Below are 17922 nucleotides of genomic sequence, written 5' to 3' on the forward strand. Positions count from 1 at the left end.
CAGGTTCTTTCCGAGAATTCCACACACTGGACAACGTTGTCAGAGCCCACATTCCACAGGCAGGGCTGCACACGTCCCCAGCCATGAGCTCTTGCTGCTCAGTCTAGTGTCTTCTCCCAAACGTCAGCAGAGGCCCATCAACCCCCCCACCCCCAGTCCACCAGCAAGCGGTCAGGCTGGCCCTGGGCATCCACACTCACACCAGGACGTGCCGGTTTAGAGGTAGAACGAAGCATTGAATCACCCTCCGGGTAGACGGACTGTCCTTATCCATCTACTTCAACGAATCATTTCTAATCGTACCAAACTGGAAATTCGCATCGAAGGATGTTAGAACCACGCGGATGGGGTCTAACAGTGCAGTGAAGTACCCATTGATATAAAAATCACAATTTAAACTGCGACTTTCTCAAACGTAGTGGGACAGAACCAAAGTGCCCTGTGCCATCCAGCTGCTGCCCCAACAGCAGCACAGCGTGGCCGCCGCAAGGTTGACTGCCGCGGGAAGCGGAGTGGAGTGACCTCAACACCGGCGCGCTGGCGGTGTCCGCGGGCGAACCCCCAGGCGCAGCGGTGTCTCAGCACAGCGTTTCATTAAAAAAAAAACAAATACTACCACTTAACTGAGGCTCAGATTTATACTTTTGTAGGGATGAGCCACAGAGGAAAGAACACAAGCAGGACGGCTGTAGCTTCATTTCAGGAGAAGAAACCGAACTGGAAGATATTTTTGGGGCGGGCGGTCTGCTCGTTTGATGTTGGCTTATAAAATAAACCTGGTAATAGTTTGAAATAGAAACTTTAGGTGCAGCCGGCAGCCCCCCACAACTCGGCTACAAATGGACTTTAGCTCAACTAGAAGCAGAGTTCACTGCTGCACCTGTCCCCTTGGAGGCCTGACCAGAGACTGACTTTTCTTCCCAAGCAGGAAACATTAAGGGTTAAAGCACTTCATGGAGGCCATTCACACTGAGTTTATAAAATCTTGACTGTGTCCAGACAACACACCAGCCTCTCACCAGAACTCTGCCCAAGCATTCAGTGGGCAGAACAGGAAACACTGAGCTAGACTTGGGGTGAGTAAAGGCAATTGCACAAAGCGGACGTGGGAGGCGGGGCTTGGCATCTGCCCCTCCATCTCAACCGTGTGGGAGCTACTCTGGCTTCAAGACAACAGATACTCCCCTATCAGGCCTACTCTCTACTCTGATGACATTTAACAAGCAAAAGAACAACATGGAAGAACTTCACAGAGAAAAACGCACCTTTTTTTTTTCCATTTTACACAAAAATAGTTTCCAATGTACCACATTCTGGTGTCAGAAACAAGTCGGGGGAGCACGGCCGCCCGGCCTCCCGAGACACCGTGTAGGGACGAGGATGCCGCCTTGCTCGCTCTAGCACAGGTGTCTGCAGACACTGATTTAAATGGTCCTAGGTGAGCCAGAAACCCCAACCACTTGCCACTCATCACGAGCAGGCAGCAGGCCACGTTCGTGGCCACTGTACGCTGAGGACGTCCCCGGAGGTGCCAACGCCTGCTTCTCGGCTGGAGCGCGCCAGTGCCCAGAGCTGCTGTGTGTCCACGGAAAGCAGGAGGGGCTCCTGTTCACACTGTCCTCACGTCCCTGAAAAGCAGGACCCGGTTCTCTTCCACAACAGGCAACTCCGCCGTCCCCAGACCGGAAACCGTAATGAGATGTCAGAACGCCAGCCGAGGAGGTCTGGTCCCTCACTTTCGAATCTTCGTAGTGTTCCATTACCTAGGCTCCTTCACAGCAGAGGCATGCTGCTTTGCTGAGAGATGATTACAGCCTCACAGACTCCACCAGGGAATAAATACTCATTGAAAACAACGGTCAAAAAAGGCGGGGGAGGGGGGAGACAGAAATACACGAGGAGAGATGATTCTGTGGTTGTTCTCTCAGCGCCTCTTCTCTGGCACAGCAGGGACATTCCAGGATGGGGTGCCGTGCCCTGTGTAGGTAGACGAGTCTCTGTCCCAAGAAGGGACTCACTTGGCCTCTTGCTTCTCCTGCAGAAGTGGAATAATCGACTCCCACGCCACGAGGCACTGAAACAACACGTGCACACGGGATGTCAGCATCGGGTTTCAGGTTGCGGGGAGGGCTTCTAATTCTGCCTGATTCCTGCCAGTCCTGCCGGGTCACCCCTGTCTAATGGTGGCCACATGCGTTATCCATAATAACTACTAGAAAGATCGGAGTAACAGGTGTTGGTTTTGAATACATCACCCCCATTTCTCCGAAAGACCACTGTCTGTCCCAGGTTGACATGCACTGTGCATTCTGAACGCTCATGAGTGGAAATGGAGTCAGTGAAAGACATTCTTTCCCTTTAAAAGGCAGAGGCGAGACCAGGCTGCAAACCCGTGATGAGGCCCTAGGTTCTCAGCCAGGACGGAGACATGGCTCCAGGTGTGGGGGGTACCTGCAGAAGGCTGTCAGTCACGCTGGAGTGAGTCAGCCGGCTGGCTTCCAGGAGGTGGAACCCGCCCTTCCTCAGCCACCACACCTTTGTTGGGATAGCTGCTACTGGGTCTCCCAGCAGCACAGTGGCGGGAGGGAACCCTATATTTGCGGTTTCATCATGTCCAAACTGCCGTGTACTTTACAGTCGCTCTCAGTAGTCCTCACAACACACATTTTCCAGATGGGGAAAATGAGACCCAGAGAGGTTAAATAACTTGCCCAAGACACCCAGCTAGTAAGTGGCAGAGCTCCTGATTCCAAAGCAAGTGTTCTTCCCACTATACTGATCCCCTTTCACCCCAGATCCTGAGACAACTTGGGCACTCTCCTCCAAGACCACCCCACTTAGCTGAAATGATTCTCCTTCTGAGAAGTCTTTTGCAAAGAGGGAAGGACAGGGGATCACACAAGGCCTTTCTCAGAAGCAGCCCAGCAGTGAAGCAGGAATTTGCGCTGAGTCGTCTGGGGGTGAGTTCTGAGGAGCTGGGAGGAGAGAGGCACCCTTAGGTCAAGCAGGGGGAAGAGTGGTAGAATCGCTCCCTGCTTCTGCTTGGTGACTCTGGGGCTGACGAAGCTAGCCTCAGAGCTTGCTTTCAACCAGAGACCCAGTGTGGGTCCAAGGCAGTCTGGGTCTGGCTCTCTTCCTAGGTCATCTCGGACCTGGAAGGATGCTTCTACATCAGTGATGGGAAACCAATGCTCTAGCTCTTCCTACCTCAGGACCCTTGCATAGGTTGCTCTCTTTGCCTGGAATACTTAGTCCCCAAGTCTTTGTCTCTGAGAATCAGATTAAATGCAATTTCCTCAATTTGGCCTTTCCTGGCAACTCCACTTGCCCTTTCCCATCCCCAATCTGCATTACGCCTCCTCGTACTTTCTCCCACAGTTCCTGCTCTCCCCCCGCCCCCAAGTGGTGGAATTATTGTATCAATGTGTATCCTCCACCAGGCTGAGGGCTCCTCAAAGGCAGGGGGCCTGCTGTTCTGTTCATTAATGTGTACCCATCCCTGAACACAGCAAGTACACAGAAAGCACTTGTTAAGTGCATGTAGGAGCCAAGACGAGGTCCCAAGACAGTGACCCTGTATCAGGGAATTCATGAAAAAGCTGTTTTTAATAGTTTTCCCTTGTAATCCTACATGCCTTTATTTTAAGCATTTAAAAGGAGAATTTTAAAGTACATTATTTAAAAAAGCAAACTATTTTGATAAGGGGTCAACAGGCTTCACTAGATGACCAAAGGGACCCGTAACACAATGGACACGAGGAACCCCTGTATGTAGAACCACCACAGGCGTTACTTTAAGCTGTAAACCAAAAGCCTCCATTAAAGTAACCCCAAAACCTCCTTTAACTGGGGGCACCCCTGCGCTGAAGGCCCGACTGGCTCTGGGGAGCAGCTAGCCACCAGGACCAAAGGGCACAGAAGAGAAAACTTCTGCCTTCAGCAGTGACTGCAGCCGAGACCCTGTGGGCACCGGGGCAGGGCAGGGTAGGGCGCTCTGCTCCCCAAAAGCACTGCATCTAGCACAGCTGGGCAGAGACACGCAGGGGCTGCTAAGAAGACCAATACAACAGGGAAGGCGCTGGGACCGGACAGGCGCTCCGGGAAGGCCCCGGCTGCCGGCGGCTTCCCTGGGAGAGCGCGGTGACCCGGCCGGGTGCTCACTACCTTCTCATAATACTGGATGTTCTTGTCAGCCATTCCCATGAGCAGCTGCCGGAAGTCCTGCCGCTTGCTGTTCTGCCACCTCTCCATGTCGGCTTTCAGGTCAGCGTTGAAACACTCCATCCGATCCTGACACTTCTCAACGTCCGCGGGCACCTGGAAGGGGACGCAGAAGTGGGTGCTCTGAGCGTGCACCTGGTTTCTGTGCCTCGAACTGCTCTGCTCACACTTCCGTGCAGGGCCGGATTCCTACGTTACGATGCCACAAACACTCCCCTCTGGAGGTATTCATCTGAAGGCGGAGCCCACTGTTGTCAGGTCTAAGAAGGAATTCTGAAAAAGACCATCCTGACCTAAATCTTCAAACCCATCCAAGCACAAGAGACTCGTGGGGGAAACACCCACCCCATATACAAACAGGAGGAAGAAACACTGCATTCAGAGTCATACATATCTTTTGTCTTTTTTTTTGTTTTTAAATTATTTCTATATTGATATTAGAAAGAGGGAGGAAGGGAAAGGGAGAGAGAGATAGAAACACCGATGAGAGAGAACATCGATTGGCCGCCTCCTGCATGCCCCCCGCTGGGGACTGGGCCTATAACCTGGGCATGTGCCCTGACTGGGAATTGAACTGGTGACCTCTTGGTGCGTGGGTCGATGCTCAACCACTGAGCCACACCAGCCAGGCAGTTTCTTTTTTTTTTAAATCCTCACCCGAGGATATTTTTCTATTTATCTTCAGATAGAGTGGGAGGGAGAGAAAGAGAAACATTGACGTGAGAGAGACACATTGACTGGTTGCCTCCTGCACAACCCCGACCAAGGCCGGGGACAAACCGCAAGCGAGATACATGCCCTTGCCAGGAATTAAAGCTGCGACTCACTGGTCCGCGGGCCGACGCTCTACTGCAGAGCCAAACCAGCCACGGGAGTTCCCTTTTTTTAAAAATACAAAAATGTGTGTAGAGCCCAGCCAGTGTGGTTCAGTGGCTTGAGCATCGACCTATGAATTGAGAGGTCCGGGTTTGATTCCCAGTCAGGGCATGTGCCCAGGCTGTGGGCACAATCCCCAGTAGGGGGCATGCAGGAGGCAGCCAATTGATGTTTCTCTCTCTCCCTTCCTCTCTTTCTAAAAAAAAGTCAATAAAACATATTTTTTTTGATGTGTGTAGATTTTGCAAATATCCAGCAGTATTTGCTGTGTCTAATAATGAGACTAGAAAAGGTTTTCCCATATCATGTAAACTATTCCATTACTTCTGATGCTTGATAATGTCTATCCTCATTAATCAGAGAATTAATTGCAATAAGACTACTGGCCAACTCCCTTCTCTGAATCCCACGTTACAGACAATCTGAAAACTCGCCTGTGCTCCCCAAGGCAGCAGATCCCCAACAAAGAAAAGTTAAAGTTAAGGAATTCTGGGGAAATAAGTAAGAGGAAAATAATTTATGTGTGTCAAAAGAATCTGAAATACAAATTCAAATTTTTCTTAAAGATGACTGTTTCAAATAGGAACACAGTCACCTTAATTTCACAATTCTCCTTTTGCTTCGGTGAGTTCCATCCATCCCACACAGCTAGAAGAGGGCCCAATGTTATGAACGCCCACAGGGAATTATTACCCTGGTTGCCAAAGCACAAAGTTAAACTCTCTCCTAACTCAAGAGCTCCCCTGGGTCCTGAGGGTGGCCAGCGGTCACATGCCCAACGCTGGGTCCACACCCACCTGCCAAGTGCTTCCCAACAACAAATAAGGCCTTTTGTGCACTGGGCCCTGTGAACCCCAGTGTCTCCAAGCTGTGGGTCACCTTCAGGGTCAATCTCTACCAACCAGGGAAGTTATACCCAGGCCTTATGGGCAAGGAGCCAACCCAGAAATACCAATAGTGATGAGGCCAAGGCTGAGGGAGCTGGACACCTTCAGGGCTTCTGAAAGTGCCGAGGGCACTGGCCTCATGCCACCGAGGACAGTCGGAGATGGCTGCAGGACACAGGAGCGAGCCCGAGGAAGCAGCTGGGTGCGGGAATTCACATGTGCCGGGCAGGGAGCTAAATGGGTGAGACAAGGATGGACTGGAGAGAAAGAACTAGGGAGGCCTCCTAGGCAATCGGAAAGGAACGAACTTTTCTTTTAAGAGGGGAAAAGGATGGCCGGTGTGGCTCAGTGGTTGGAGCATCCGCCTGTGGACCAGAGAGTCTCAGGTTCGGTTCCCGCTAGGGGCACGTACCAAAAAAGAAAAAAAAAAAAAAAAGATAAATTTCGCCCTGGCCAGTTTGGCTCAGCGGTTAGAACGTCGGCCTGCAGTCCGGAGAGACCTGGGTTCGGTTCCCGCTAAGGGCACGTACCTCGGTTGCAGTTTGTCCCCAGCCCTGGTTGGTCGTGCGGGTGGCAGCCACTCGATGTGTCCCTTCACGTCGATGTTTCTCTCTCTCTCCCTTCCTCTCTCTCCTTCCCACTCTATCTGTACAAAAAATGGAAAAATATCCTCGGGTGAGGATAAAAAAAAAAAAAAAAAAAGAGGGGAAAAGGAGCCCTGGTCGGTTTGGCTCTGTGGTTAGAGCGTCGGCCTGTGGTCCAGAGAGTCCTGGGTTCGGTTCCTGCTAAGGGCACGTACCTCAGTTGCAGTTTGTCCCCGGCCCTGGTTGGGTCATGCGGGTGGCAGCCACTCGATGTGTCCCTTTCACATCCATGTTTCTCTCTCCCTCCTACTCTATCTGAACAAAATATCAAAAAATGTCCTCAGGTGAGGACTAAAAAAAAAAAATAAGAGGGGAAAAGGAGCCTTCTTCAAAGCACTTAAGCTTCTGGAATTAAAAAAAAACCACAACTTGACTTTTTGTCCGGAGGCCATGCCTGAAGTCACGCTTGCCTTTCCCTGCTGATCCACCCATTGCCACTGGCCGCCTCAGGGGAAACGGACACTGAACAAGAGTGGCCTGGCTTTGCTGCACCCCAGCCATTCCCCACGAACGTCCAGGGCACAGCCTCACCCAGGGAGCCAGGTCTCTGCAGGCCTCAGCCCCCAGCAGGCGGTGGTTCCCTTACTCCTCTCCCGGGACAGCTCATTTTCTGCATGCGGGTGAGTGGGTGCCTGGAGCAACGTCCTGTGTGCTTAACAAAACCACCTCAGAACCAGGAGACGCAGAGCCCTGCAGAGAGGCCTTGGCCCAGGGAGGGGCGGGAGGCCGGCGCTCTGATTCACAGGGGTTCTTCTGTAGGAAGGGGGGCTTCTCACTGGAGGGGCGCTGTGGCTGACCCACACGCCGAGCCAGAGTGACAGCTCTGGAGTTTACGATCGCCCGAGCCTGGCTTTGGGAAACATTGTTAGCTCATCGTTTTCGCCCCACGCCCCACACTCGGCACTGAGGACACTGGCAGTGCTTCGGTCTCAGGCAAACTCGTCTCAAGTGGCGCAGTCGGCTTGGGAAGAGAATGAGCCTCCGGGACAGGGGGCTCGGGGCTCGGCCCGCACTAGAGCCCTGTGCTGAGCACACTGCCGGGCGAACTGGAGAGCGAGTCCAACTGGGAGGAGGGACCGGGCTTCCGTGAAGAAATGCCACGCAGGCGACTCCTTGGAGGTGACAGAGTGGCACGTGTGGTGATGGGGGAGCGGGCACTCCAGAGTGGCAGTCCGTGCAAGTGACAGAAGTGAGGCAGCACTGAGACCCTCCTCAGGAGTAGCTCACAGGCCACAGCGCCCACAGGCACAGAGAGAGAACTCCAGCTGCAAGACCGGGGGAAGGGGGAATGGGGTGCAGAAGATGCGAGCCTGGGACACCTCCCGGAGGCCAGGCTTCCCGGCCCATTTACCTCACGCCCCTGCTGGAACACAGCAAAGCACCTGCACAGACAGGTATGGAGCCGGGTTTCCAGAGCTGGAGAACCACACCTACCACTAACGAGACAGTGACTCGGGGCCTCTATGCCTCAGCTTCTTTTTCTAGATAATACCATCCACCTCACAAGGCGGTTATGAGATAGAATGCATAAAAATGTTAAATGAGACAGAATGCATAAAACACTTGGCGCCTAGCATATATTAAACACCCAACAATTATTTGTTAGTTCTGGTCAGTATCAATATTATACATCGAAGTTCATAAAAGATAATCTAGCATTTGCATAGCTCCTCAGGTCAGAATATTTTATCAAGCTTTATTCCACGTCTTATAAAAAGAGGTTACTTTTTTGTTTTCCAAATATAAACTATTATGATATAATCAAATATAGTCTTTCAAACTTCATGCCACTCCTCACCCTTGCTACTCCACCCAAGGTTTCGCCAGCGGTCAGAGATGAGTCAACACCAAGCTCTACCATCGCAGCTCAGCCTCAGCACCCTGGAGCCAGGGCAGTGGCCGCAACACCGGGAGGGAGAGGCGAGGTTAGGCCGACCCGGTGCCGACAGAACCGACAGACTGGGCAGCTGACCACACGTGAGATGTAAGATATAGAAAGTCAGAGAAAAGTCTGAAGTGTCTAGTCTGTGTGACCAGGGTAACAATAGTCCACTGCAGGGCTCAGGACAAGGGACAGATCCAAAGACCAGAAAAAGGAGGTCGCTGCAGCCATGGAAGGGTGAGACCTTCCCTCCACAAGAGGGGGCTGAAACAACTCAACAACAATGAAACGATCTGATTTTAAATCGAGCAAAGGGCTTCAATAGACATTCCTCCAAAGAAGACATACTAATGGCTAACAAGCACACGAAAAATGCTCCGCATCACTAGTCGTTGTGAAAACACAAATCAAAACCACAATGTGATACCACCTCACACCCATTAGGATGGTTATTATTTAAAACAGACAATAAGAAGTGTTGGTGAGATGTACATAAATTGGAACCCTCGTGTACTGTTAGGGGGGATGTAAAATGGTACAATCATTGCAGAAAACAGTGTGATAGTTCCTCAAAAAATAAAAATATAATTATAATATGATCCAACAATTGTACTTATAGGTGTATACCCCAAAGAATGGAAAGCAGGGTCTCAAAGATATATTTGAACACCCATAGCAGCATAATTCACAAAAAGCCAAAAGGTGGAAGCATTTCAAATGTCCATCCATAGATGAATGAATAAGCAAAATATGGTATTCACATACAATGGAATATTATTCAGCCTTAAGAAGGAAGGAAATTTTTTTTTTATCCTCACCCAAGGATATGTTTATTGATTTGAGAGCGAGAGGAAGGGAGAGAGAGAAACATCAGTTGGTTGCCTCCTGTGTGGGGATCGAACACACCACCTTTCGGTGTATTTGATGATGTTCCAACTGACTGAGCCACACGGCCAGGACAAGGAAGGACATTTTGACACATTCTACAACATGGATGAACTTTAAGGACATTGTGATAAGTGAAATAAGCAAGTCCCAAAAAGACAAATACTGTCTGATTCACAGAGACAGAAAGTAGACTGGTGGGTGCCAGGGGCCGGAGGGAGGGGAGAAGCAGAGCTACTGTTTAACGGGTGAAGAGTTCCAGTTCTGCAAGATGAAGAGAGTACTGGAGACTGGATGCATGACAATGTGAATCTGCTTAACACCACTGAACTGTACACTTAAAAATGGTTAAAACGAGCCCTGGCTCAGCGCTAGAGCATCGGCCCAAGGACCAGGGAGTCGCGGGTTCAATTCTGGTCAAGGGCATGTCCCTTGGTTGAGGTTCGCCCCCGGCTGTGTGGAAGGCAACCGGTTGATGTGTTTCTCTCACATCAATGTTTCTCTCTCTCTCCCCCTCCCTCCATCCCACTCTATCTGAAGAAAAATAGAAAAATTTCCTCAGGTGAGGATTAAAAAAAAATGGTTAAGATGATAATTTTATGTTATGTGTATTTTGCCACGATCTAAATTTTTTTCATATATGGGGGGATAAAAGAGGAGGCTGAGGAAAAGGGTTGGTGGGTAGAACTCATGGGGAAGCCTACATTATAGGGCTAGTAAAGGAATCGGCAAAGGGCACTGAGAAAGAGGGGCAGAGAAGCAGGAAGCGAGTGGGAAAGAGCGGAGCCGCAGCCTCAGGGCTGCAGGGGTGAGAAGGGGGCAGGGGGGCTTTCAGGAGAAGAGGACACGAGGAACCTGGCGAGCTGCCTGAAACGACCCGCTACTGAAGTTGCCCGACTTGGTCAAGAGGAGGCCGCTGGTATCAGACACTCAGGATCACATCTTTCTCGCTTTTGTTTCTTTTTGGATGGTGTTTTTGTGACACTCAGTTCACTGACCAGAAACATCCAGCCTTGCTTTTTATCTGAGTGTTTTGTTTTCGGACTGAGGTATTGTTAGAGCTAAGCTAGCTTGTGTCTGAAGGATGTGGACATGGCAACACTCGGTGCTAATGGTTGGGTGTTGCTTATCACAAGCCACCAAAAAAAAATTCACCAGATTAGACCTCAAAAGGAAAAAACTCCTAAACAGAGAGCAAGACTGCATTTCCTCATCGGGTTCTTCTCTCCCATGAGAACACCCACTACAGGATATGAGTAATTGAAGCGATGGGAGAAGGGTCGCAGGGGTGAAGTATTTTGCGTGGGAAGCAGGGTGGAAATGTCAGTTCACACAACATTCACTTTAAAATGTATTACTGAGCCCCTTCCGTGTGCCAGGCATTTCCAGGCCCTGGTACCCATCTCCACCCAGGCTTCCTCCTTGGAGCTAGGCTGGAGATGTCACCTCATCTGCTCCCACGGGGTACGTGAGGCGGACATGACCGCGAAGCCTGGGAAGAGGGGGCGCATGGCTGCTGCGGGGCGGGCGCCAGGACCAATGACAGAAACAGTTCAGGATGGGGGTGGGCCTCCTCGGCTCGGGGTGAGAGGTGGGTGGTCCGCGGCCCCCTGGGAAGCCAGGCCCGGGCGCTCACCTCCAGCGTCCAGCACCCTGCTGTTTGCCCGGTGCCATACAAGCGCCGTCGTTTTCCACGTGAGCTGTGAAATGGGAAAAGGCTGAGGGAACACTGAGAGAGGGTCAAGTTTGCCTTGAAAGAATGCTTTTTATTTTTAAAAAGAAAAAGAGAAACAAACGTCAGAGAATGGCAGGTGGGGGAGAAGAGAGGGCCCAGGCGAGCCAGAGCGGACACTGAACAGGAGCCCTGAGCTCACCTGCAGGCTGGCGGAAGGCGCGAGCGGACGGACGGAGGCCAGGGAAGGGCCGCTTCCTCCCCTCCCCGTCCCTCTAGCGTCCATCCACACATGCTCACCAAAGCCAGACCCGCCCCCTCCACGGAGCAGGGACCGCGGGGAGCCCGGGGAGCAGGAAAAAAGGACTCCAGCTCTGGAGCAAGACACGCCTGGGGGCCAGTCCCAGCTCCCCATTTGTTAGCTTGGGCACATAAGGTGTATGGAGAATCCCCCTGGACCCTGGTTCTTCATCTGTAGGATGCGCACAACCACACTGATAGGGGCCGAGGTAGGAATTAAATAAGATAAGGGAGCTGACAGAGTTCTGTCTTCTTTGGCTGATGTCACCTCTGCCTCGTTAGTCTGGCTTTCGACTGTGGCCGCTGCAGAGACAGTGGGGAACCTCAGGCAGGCTGTCCCCCAAACGAGGCATGCTCACTTCTCAGGTCTCTAGCCGCTCCAGAGGGGGGTCTCCTCGCTCCGTCTGCCACTTAGAGTCCTTGCTCTGTGGCAGTCTTTGCTAACCCAGAATGTGGTCCTAAGGGCTCTGTCCACAGCCTTGGAGAGGTTTGCCCCAGTGACCCCACACTCTCCTGCTTGTGCTGCACCTGAGAGCACAGCGCAGCACATCCTGCTCCCGCTCCCATGCCTCCACGAGACACACTGTCTCCCCTCCACCATGACACCGCCCACTTCCAACAGCTTCTCCACCGCACAGCACCCAGTGCCCGTAAGAACGCCCCACCTTTTCTCCTTTCAAAGACAACTGTAAGATTGTTATAAAGACTTCTCTCTTTTGAGTTTGATGTAGTCCCTTGTGTTCATTTTCTTCTTTGTTTCTATTGCCTTAGGTGATGATGTATCAGTGAAAATTCTGCTGCGTATGATGTGTGAAATTTTGTTGCCTACAGTTTCTTCTAGGATTTTTATGGATTCATCAGTTACATTTAAGTTTTTTATCCATTTTGAGTTTATTCTTGTGTAGGGTGTAAGTTGATGGTCTACATCAAACTCAAAAGCTTCTGCACAGCGAAAGATACAATCATCAAAATGAAAAGGCTACCCACTGTATGGGAGAGCATCATTGCCAGTGATATATCAGATAAGGGGTTAATTTCCAATATATATAGAGTGCTCATACAACTCCACAAAAGGAAGACAAAGAACCCAATTAAAAATGGGCAGAGGAACTAAATACATACCTCTCCAAACAGGACATACAAATGTCTAAGAGACATGAAGAAATGCTCATCATCACTAATCATCAGAGAGATGCAAATTAAAACAACAATGAGGTATCATCTCACACCTGTCAGGGTGGCTGCCATCAACAAATCATCAAACAAGTGCTGGGAGGGTGTGGAGAAAAGGGGACTCTAGCGCACTGCTGGTGGGAATGCTGACTGGCGCAGCCACTATAGAAAACAATACGGTGTTACCTCAAATAATTAAACATTGATCTGCCATTTGACCCAATGATTCCACTTCTAGGAATATACCCTAAGAAGCCTGAAACACCAATCAGAAAGAATATATGTACCCCCATGTTTGTAGCAGCACTATTTACAATTGCTAAGATCTGGAAACAGCCCAAGTGTCCATCAGTAGACGAATGGATAAAAAAGCTGTGGTACATATACACAGTGGAGTACTACGCAGCTGTAAGAAAGAAAGATCTCTTATCCTTTGAGACTACATGGAGGGACCTGGAAAGTATCATCCTAAGTGAAACAAGCCAAACAGAGAAAGACAAGTATCATATGATCTCACTTATTTGTGGAATATAATGAACATAACAGTCTGAGGAATGGGGTAGTCCCAGAGATGTGGAAGTGGGGTACAGACTGACAATCCCCAGAAGAGGGGGTGGTGGGGGAGAGATAAACCACAGAATTTACATGCATGTATGCATGAGCAGTGGACATGGACTATAAACTGGGGACAGGGCAGGGAGGGAGGGGGAGGGGGGAATCAGTGGGGAAAAAGGAGAAACATCTGTAACAAAAATTAATTAATAAAAAATAAAAAAAGACTTCTCTCTTGGCATCCCTTCTTTGTTCTTCTTTGAACTAATAACATTTGACAGTAGTAGCATTAAAAATAGTCAAATGTGCCCTGGCTGGTTTTGCTCAGCGGTTAGAGCGTTGGCCTGCAGTCCAGAGAGTTCTGGGTTCGGTTCCGCTAAGGGCATGTACCTCAGTTGCAGTTTGTCCCCGGCCCTGGTTGGGTCGTGTGGGTGGCAACCACTTGATGTGTCCCTTTCACGTCGATGTTTCTCTCTCTCTCTCTCTCCCCTCCTCCCTCCCACTCTATCTGAACAAGAAGTGGGGAAAGGTCCTCGGGTGAGGATAAAAAAAAAAAAGAGTCAAATGCAGAATAAACTTCAAGCTCCCTTCACAGTCCAACCTCAAAGTTCACATTCCTGTCCCATTTCATTATTTTTTTTAAATTTAATTTAAGTTTTTGTTGTTGTTGTTGTTAATCCTCACCCGAGGATATTTTTCCATTGACTTTTAGATAGAGTGGAAGGGAAGGAGGGGGGAGCGAGGGAGAGAGAAAGAGAAAGAGAGAAAATCAATTTCTCAAGTGAGAAAGACACATCGATTGGTTGCCTCCCACAGGACCCTGGAGACTAGGGCTGGGGTCGAACCTGCAACCCAGATACGTGCCCTTGACCGGGAATCAACTCCGAGATGCTTAGGTCCGAGGGCCTAGGTATGCTCTAACCGCTGAGCAAACTGGCCCGGACATCCTGTCTCGTTTTAAATGCGATTCCTGCCCCTCTGTTTCCAGGAACAGCTCTGATACCCTCCCTGGGGGGTCACACAGCCTGTGGCCCTGGCAGATCCAGCAGGAGGCAGCTGCCCCTGACGAAGGGCCTGTAATTTCTCCAACTTCAACATTAAAATGAGGAAAGCCAAGTCTGCGCCATCAAAGCTCCCTGGCTCCCTCTGCCTGAAAATAAACCTGCGCTTCCTCAACCTAAAGACAAGGCAGAGCCTGACACCCTCTGACGCGGACATCTGCCCTCAGCCGCACAGGCCGCCCGCAGAGCCTGACACCCTCTGGCGCGGACATCTGCCCTCAGCCGCACAGGCCGCCCGCAGAGCCTGACACCCTCTGACGCGGACATCTGCCCTCAGCCGCACAGGCCGCCCGCAGAGCCTGACACCCTCTGACGCGGACATCTGCCCTCAGCCGCACAGGCCGCCCGCAGAGCCTGACACCCTCTGGCGCGGACATCTGCCCTCAGCCGCACAGGCCGCCCGCAGAGCCTGACACCCTCTGGCGCGGACATCTGCCCTCAGCCGCACAGGCCGCCCGCAGAGCCTGACACCCTCTGGCACGGACATCTGCCCTCAGCCGCACAGGCCGCCCGCAGAGCCTGACACCCTCTGGCACGGACATCTGCCCTCAGCCGCACAGGCCGCCCGCAGAGCCTGACACCCTCTGACGCGGACATCTGCCCTCAGCCGCACAGGCCGCCCGCAGAGCCTGACACCCTCTGGCGCGGACATCTGCCCTCAGCCGCACAGGCCGCCCGCAGAGCCTGACACCCTCTGGCGCGGACATCTGCCCTCAGCCGCACAGGCCGCCCGCAGAGCCTGACACCCTCTGGCGCGGACATCTGCCCTCAGCCGCACAGGCCGCCCGCAGCTGGCCCGGGGCCCCCCCTCCACCACGTCGCTCCAGGGTGAAGTGCACAGGGGCCATGGAGGCCCGCCAGGCCATTTCCTCCCTCTGGGTTATGGAGAAGCGGTCAGATCTTGCTACTATTCCATGGCTTCACAAAAATCAACCTTTTCTCAGTCTTCAGAACAATTTTTCAAGATTTCACCTCAGGACAAGGTCAGCCCCTGGCCCCTCTCTGATCTGTCAACTTGCCCAGATCTGGACCCGCCCCTGTGGAAACTCCCCGTCCCCTCCATCCCTCCTCCTGGGCCGGAGCTGTTGATCCTCTCCCTCTGCGACTTACTAACAGCAGAACTCAGTGCGCCTCGGGTCCGGTCCGGCCTGACCCACTTCCTGGCACCTTGGCGTTCGTCTCACCGACAGCAGCTCGGGGAAGCGGGGCTCAAACCCACATAAGACAAAGCACAGCGGAAGCTTAGCCCCGCTCCCTAGACGTCTGTCTGCCGCTGGTGGTCAGGAGGACAGGTGGTCGGCAGGAGAGGGAGAGCAGGAGGAGCTTCAGGACGTGGAGAAATGATGCCCAAACGGGTATGCTCAGACGAAAAATGTTCTACCGTAAGTGACAACAAACTCAGAAAACCTGTTCAGCGTGCCCACGGCGCCCACTGGAGCTCGAATGGGAAGCAGAGGCTCCACCCAGGGAGCACCCGGGACCGCATCCAACTATGCCCATCTTTGCATCCGCACGGCAATCTCGTCTCTGAACCCCACAAAGGCTAATGCGCAGACCCGTCCAAGCTGGGGACAGCACTGGGATCTGAAGCCAGGGCTGTCCGATTCAAAATCCTGTGCTCTTTCTACTGAACCACAGTTGACTCGGACAGGCTGACAAAGGAGCCCCCTCCTCCACCACCAAAGGACCTGCTGCCCCGGATCCCAAATCGGAGGTACAATTTCCGCTGCCCGACTGTTACGGCTTCCATCGTGACAGTCCCTGCTCTCTGTTGAATAGCACCGCTGCTAAAGAGCTAGCAAGTTAACTGGGCAAGGCTCAGCATCCCACCAGGAAGGAGGAAGTGAAGACTGCCTGCCCATGGCCTAGAGAATGCAGCTGTGCTTGGACCCACTGACTCATCTCGTAGGCTGGAAAGAAACCTTCTCCCCTTGTAAGAGCTCCTGCGGCCAAGAGGCTGAGTCGTATGGGTCAGTGATGCTCCAGGGAAGATTTCAATCCCCACTGGGAGAAGAGAAGTCACCCAGGCCAGCAGGAAGGGGAGAGCATGAGGCAGGAGCACCTCCCCCCAACACACACACACACAGCTGGGCTGACTGGATGAAACTCGGGAGCCGGAAACAGCTGTTCCCTCTGCTCCCCCTGTCCCAAGGCAGGTGTCAACTGCAGCCAGCAAGCCAGGGCACGGTCAAGATTTAATTCGACCTATTCTTCACACCCTTCAGGTCCTGTCTTTGGAAAGAAACTGTCCCACACAGGGCTGAACATATATTAAATGACAAAGCCAGCCTCTGAGAAACCTGTATTCAGGGCTGAGCAGGTATAGATGCTGACAGAACTATTTAAGCGACACATTAAATACTGGATCCTCAGCTTCCAAACTAGACCAGTGGCAGAACCTGCTATCTCTCCTTCCCTCCCTAGCCAGGATAGTAACATCTATATTTATATTTGGCAGCTAAATTGTAACAATGAAAATTTAAAATATATAAATACGGTATTGTGTCATTCCTTTTGTTTTTGTTTTTTTAATCTTCACCAGAGGATATGTTTTTGCTGATTTTTAGGGAGAGAAGAAGAGAAAAAAACATCCACTGGTTGCCTCCCACACGCGCCCAGGCCAGAATCAAACCCACAACCTAGATATATGCCCTGACCGGGAATCAAACCCTCAACCTTTTTTTGGTGTACAGGATGATGCTCCAACCAACTGAGCCACCCAGCCCGGGTTCGGTGTCAACCCTTTATATGAGACTGAGACACGGGCTCAGCAGACAGCACCAGGGACAACCAGACTGCAATGGGACCGGCAGCAGAGAGGTAGAGCGCAGCTGTGGGCACAGCTGTACACAGCTGTATTTCCATCATCTCCTCCCTCGTGACACACAGGACGGAAGAGGGTGCCTAGCTCTCGGGCCAAGTTCCAGCTGCACACCCCGGGCCAGTGACAGGAGTCCCCATCTTTATCATCTGGCTCTCCGTGAAAACGATGCAGCCTTCACTCTCGTCCAGACACGTGGGTGACACATGACACAATGCGACGGGTGTATTCCTAGCTGCTGTGTCGAGCACACTGGATAAACCCCTTTGGCATCAACAAAACCAGGCAATTTATTGAGCTGCTTTGTGTCTTGTTTCCTCATCTATGACAAGAGGAAAGCACAGGGCCTTCCCTCTGGGGCTCAGATGGCTGCTGGGGTGATTGTGTGAAGCAATGAACACATAGAAGTCCTGTGCAGAGTCGGGGTGCCATTGCTGAGGTCTGGGTTTCAGATTCCCAAAGCCAGTTCCTTTGTCGGTGTATTTCAGCACAGAGGCAGCAATGAGGACCCAGGCGGAGGAGGGAAACCAAACAAACAGTTCTGACGTCAAACTATTTCCTTAAAAATTAATCTAATAACATTCCCTACCCCGCACCCCCTCTCTTTTTTGAAAACAAAGACATCTTCCAATTACAAACAGGAAGGGGCAGAGTGACATCCTGATGGCTGGCTAGGTTCTAAGTCGGACTGGAATCCGGGCTCTCGCCCCTGCTGGCTGCGTGACCTCGGGCCTCGGTCTGCCCACCTGCCGATGGGAATGACGACGGCCCCGGAACCACGAGACAGTTGTATGGAATACATGAGAAAATACAAACAGAAAGCGCTAGCCACATGGCAAGCACTCGCATGCTGGCTGCTATCACTCTCGTTTTTAACCCTGGCTGCCTGGGGGAAGGGAGAGACCACAAGTGGGAGCCGCCAACTCCACAGCGAAAGTTTGACAGCTG

The 17922-nt window shown here is 51.7% G+C and overlaps 1 protein-coding gene across 2 annotated transcripts in view; it reads right to left on the reverse strand.

Moving 5' to 3' along the window:
* Nucleotides 1-806: 806 nt before the first annotated feature.
* Nucleotides 807-17922, reverse strand: part of SNX30 (sorting nexin family member 30) — a 95276-nt gene continuing 78160 nt past the window's right edge. For both annotated transcript variants that reach the window (XM_036261714.1, XM_036261715.1), the window contains exons 8-9: nucleotides 4165-4317; nucleotides 807-2074 (exon numbers count right to left, since the gene is read on the reverse strand). In XM_036261714.1, the coding sequence (XP_036117607.1) occupies nucleotides 2015-2074; nucleotides 4165-4317 (213 nt within the window). In that variant the 3' untranslated portion in view covers nucleotides 807-2014. The remainder of the gene's footprint in view (nucleotides 2075-4164; nucleotides 4318-17922) is intronic.

Source organism: Molossus molossus, unplaced genomic scaffold (assembly GCF_014108415.1).
Source record: "Molossus molossus isolate mMolMol1 unplaced genomic scaffold, mMolMol1.p scaffold_m16_p_14, whole genome shotgun sequence".
Lineage (NCBI taxonomy): Eukaryota > Metazoa > Chordata > Mammalia > Chiroptera > Molossidae > Molossus > Molossus molossus.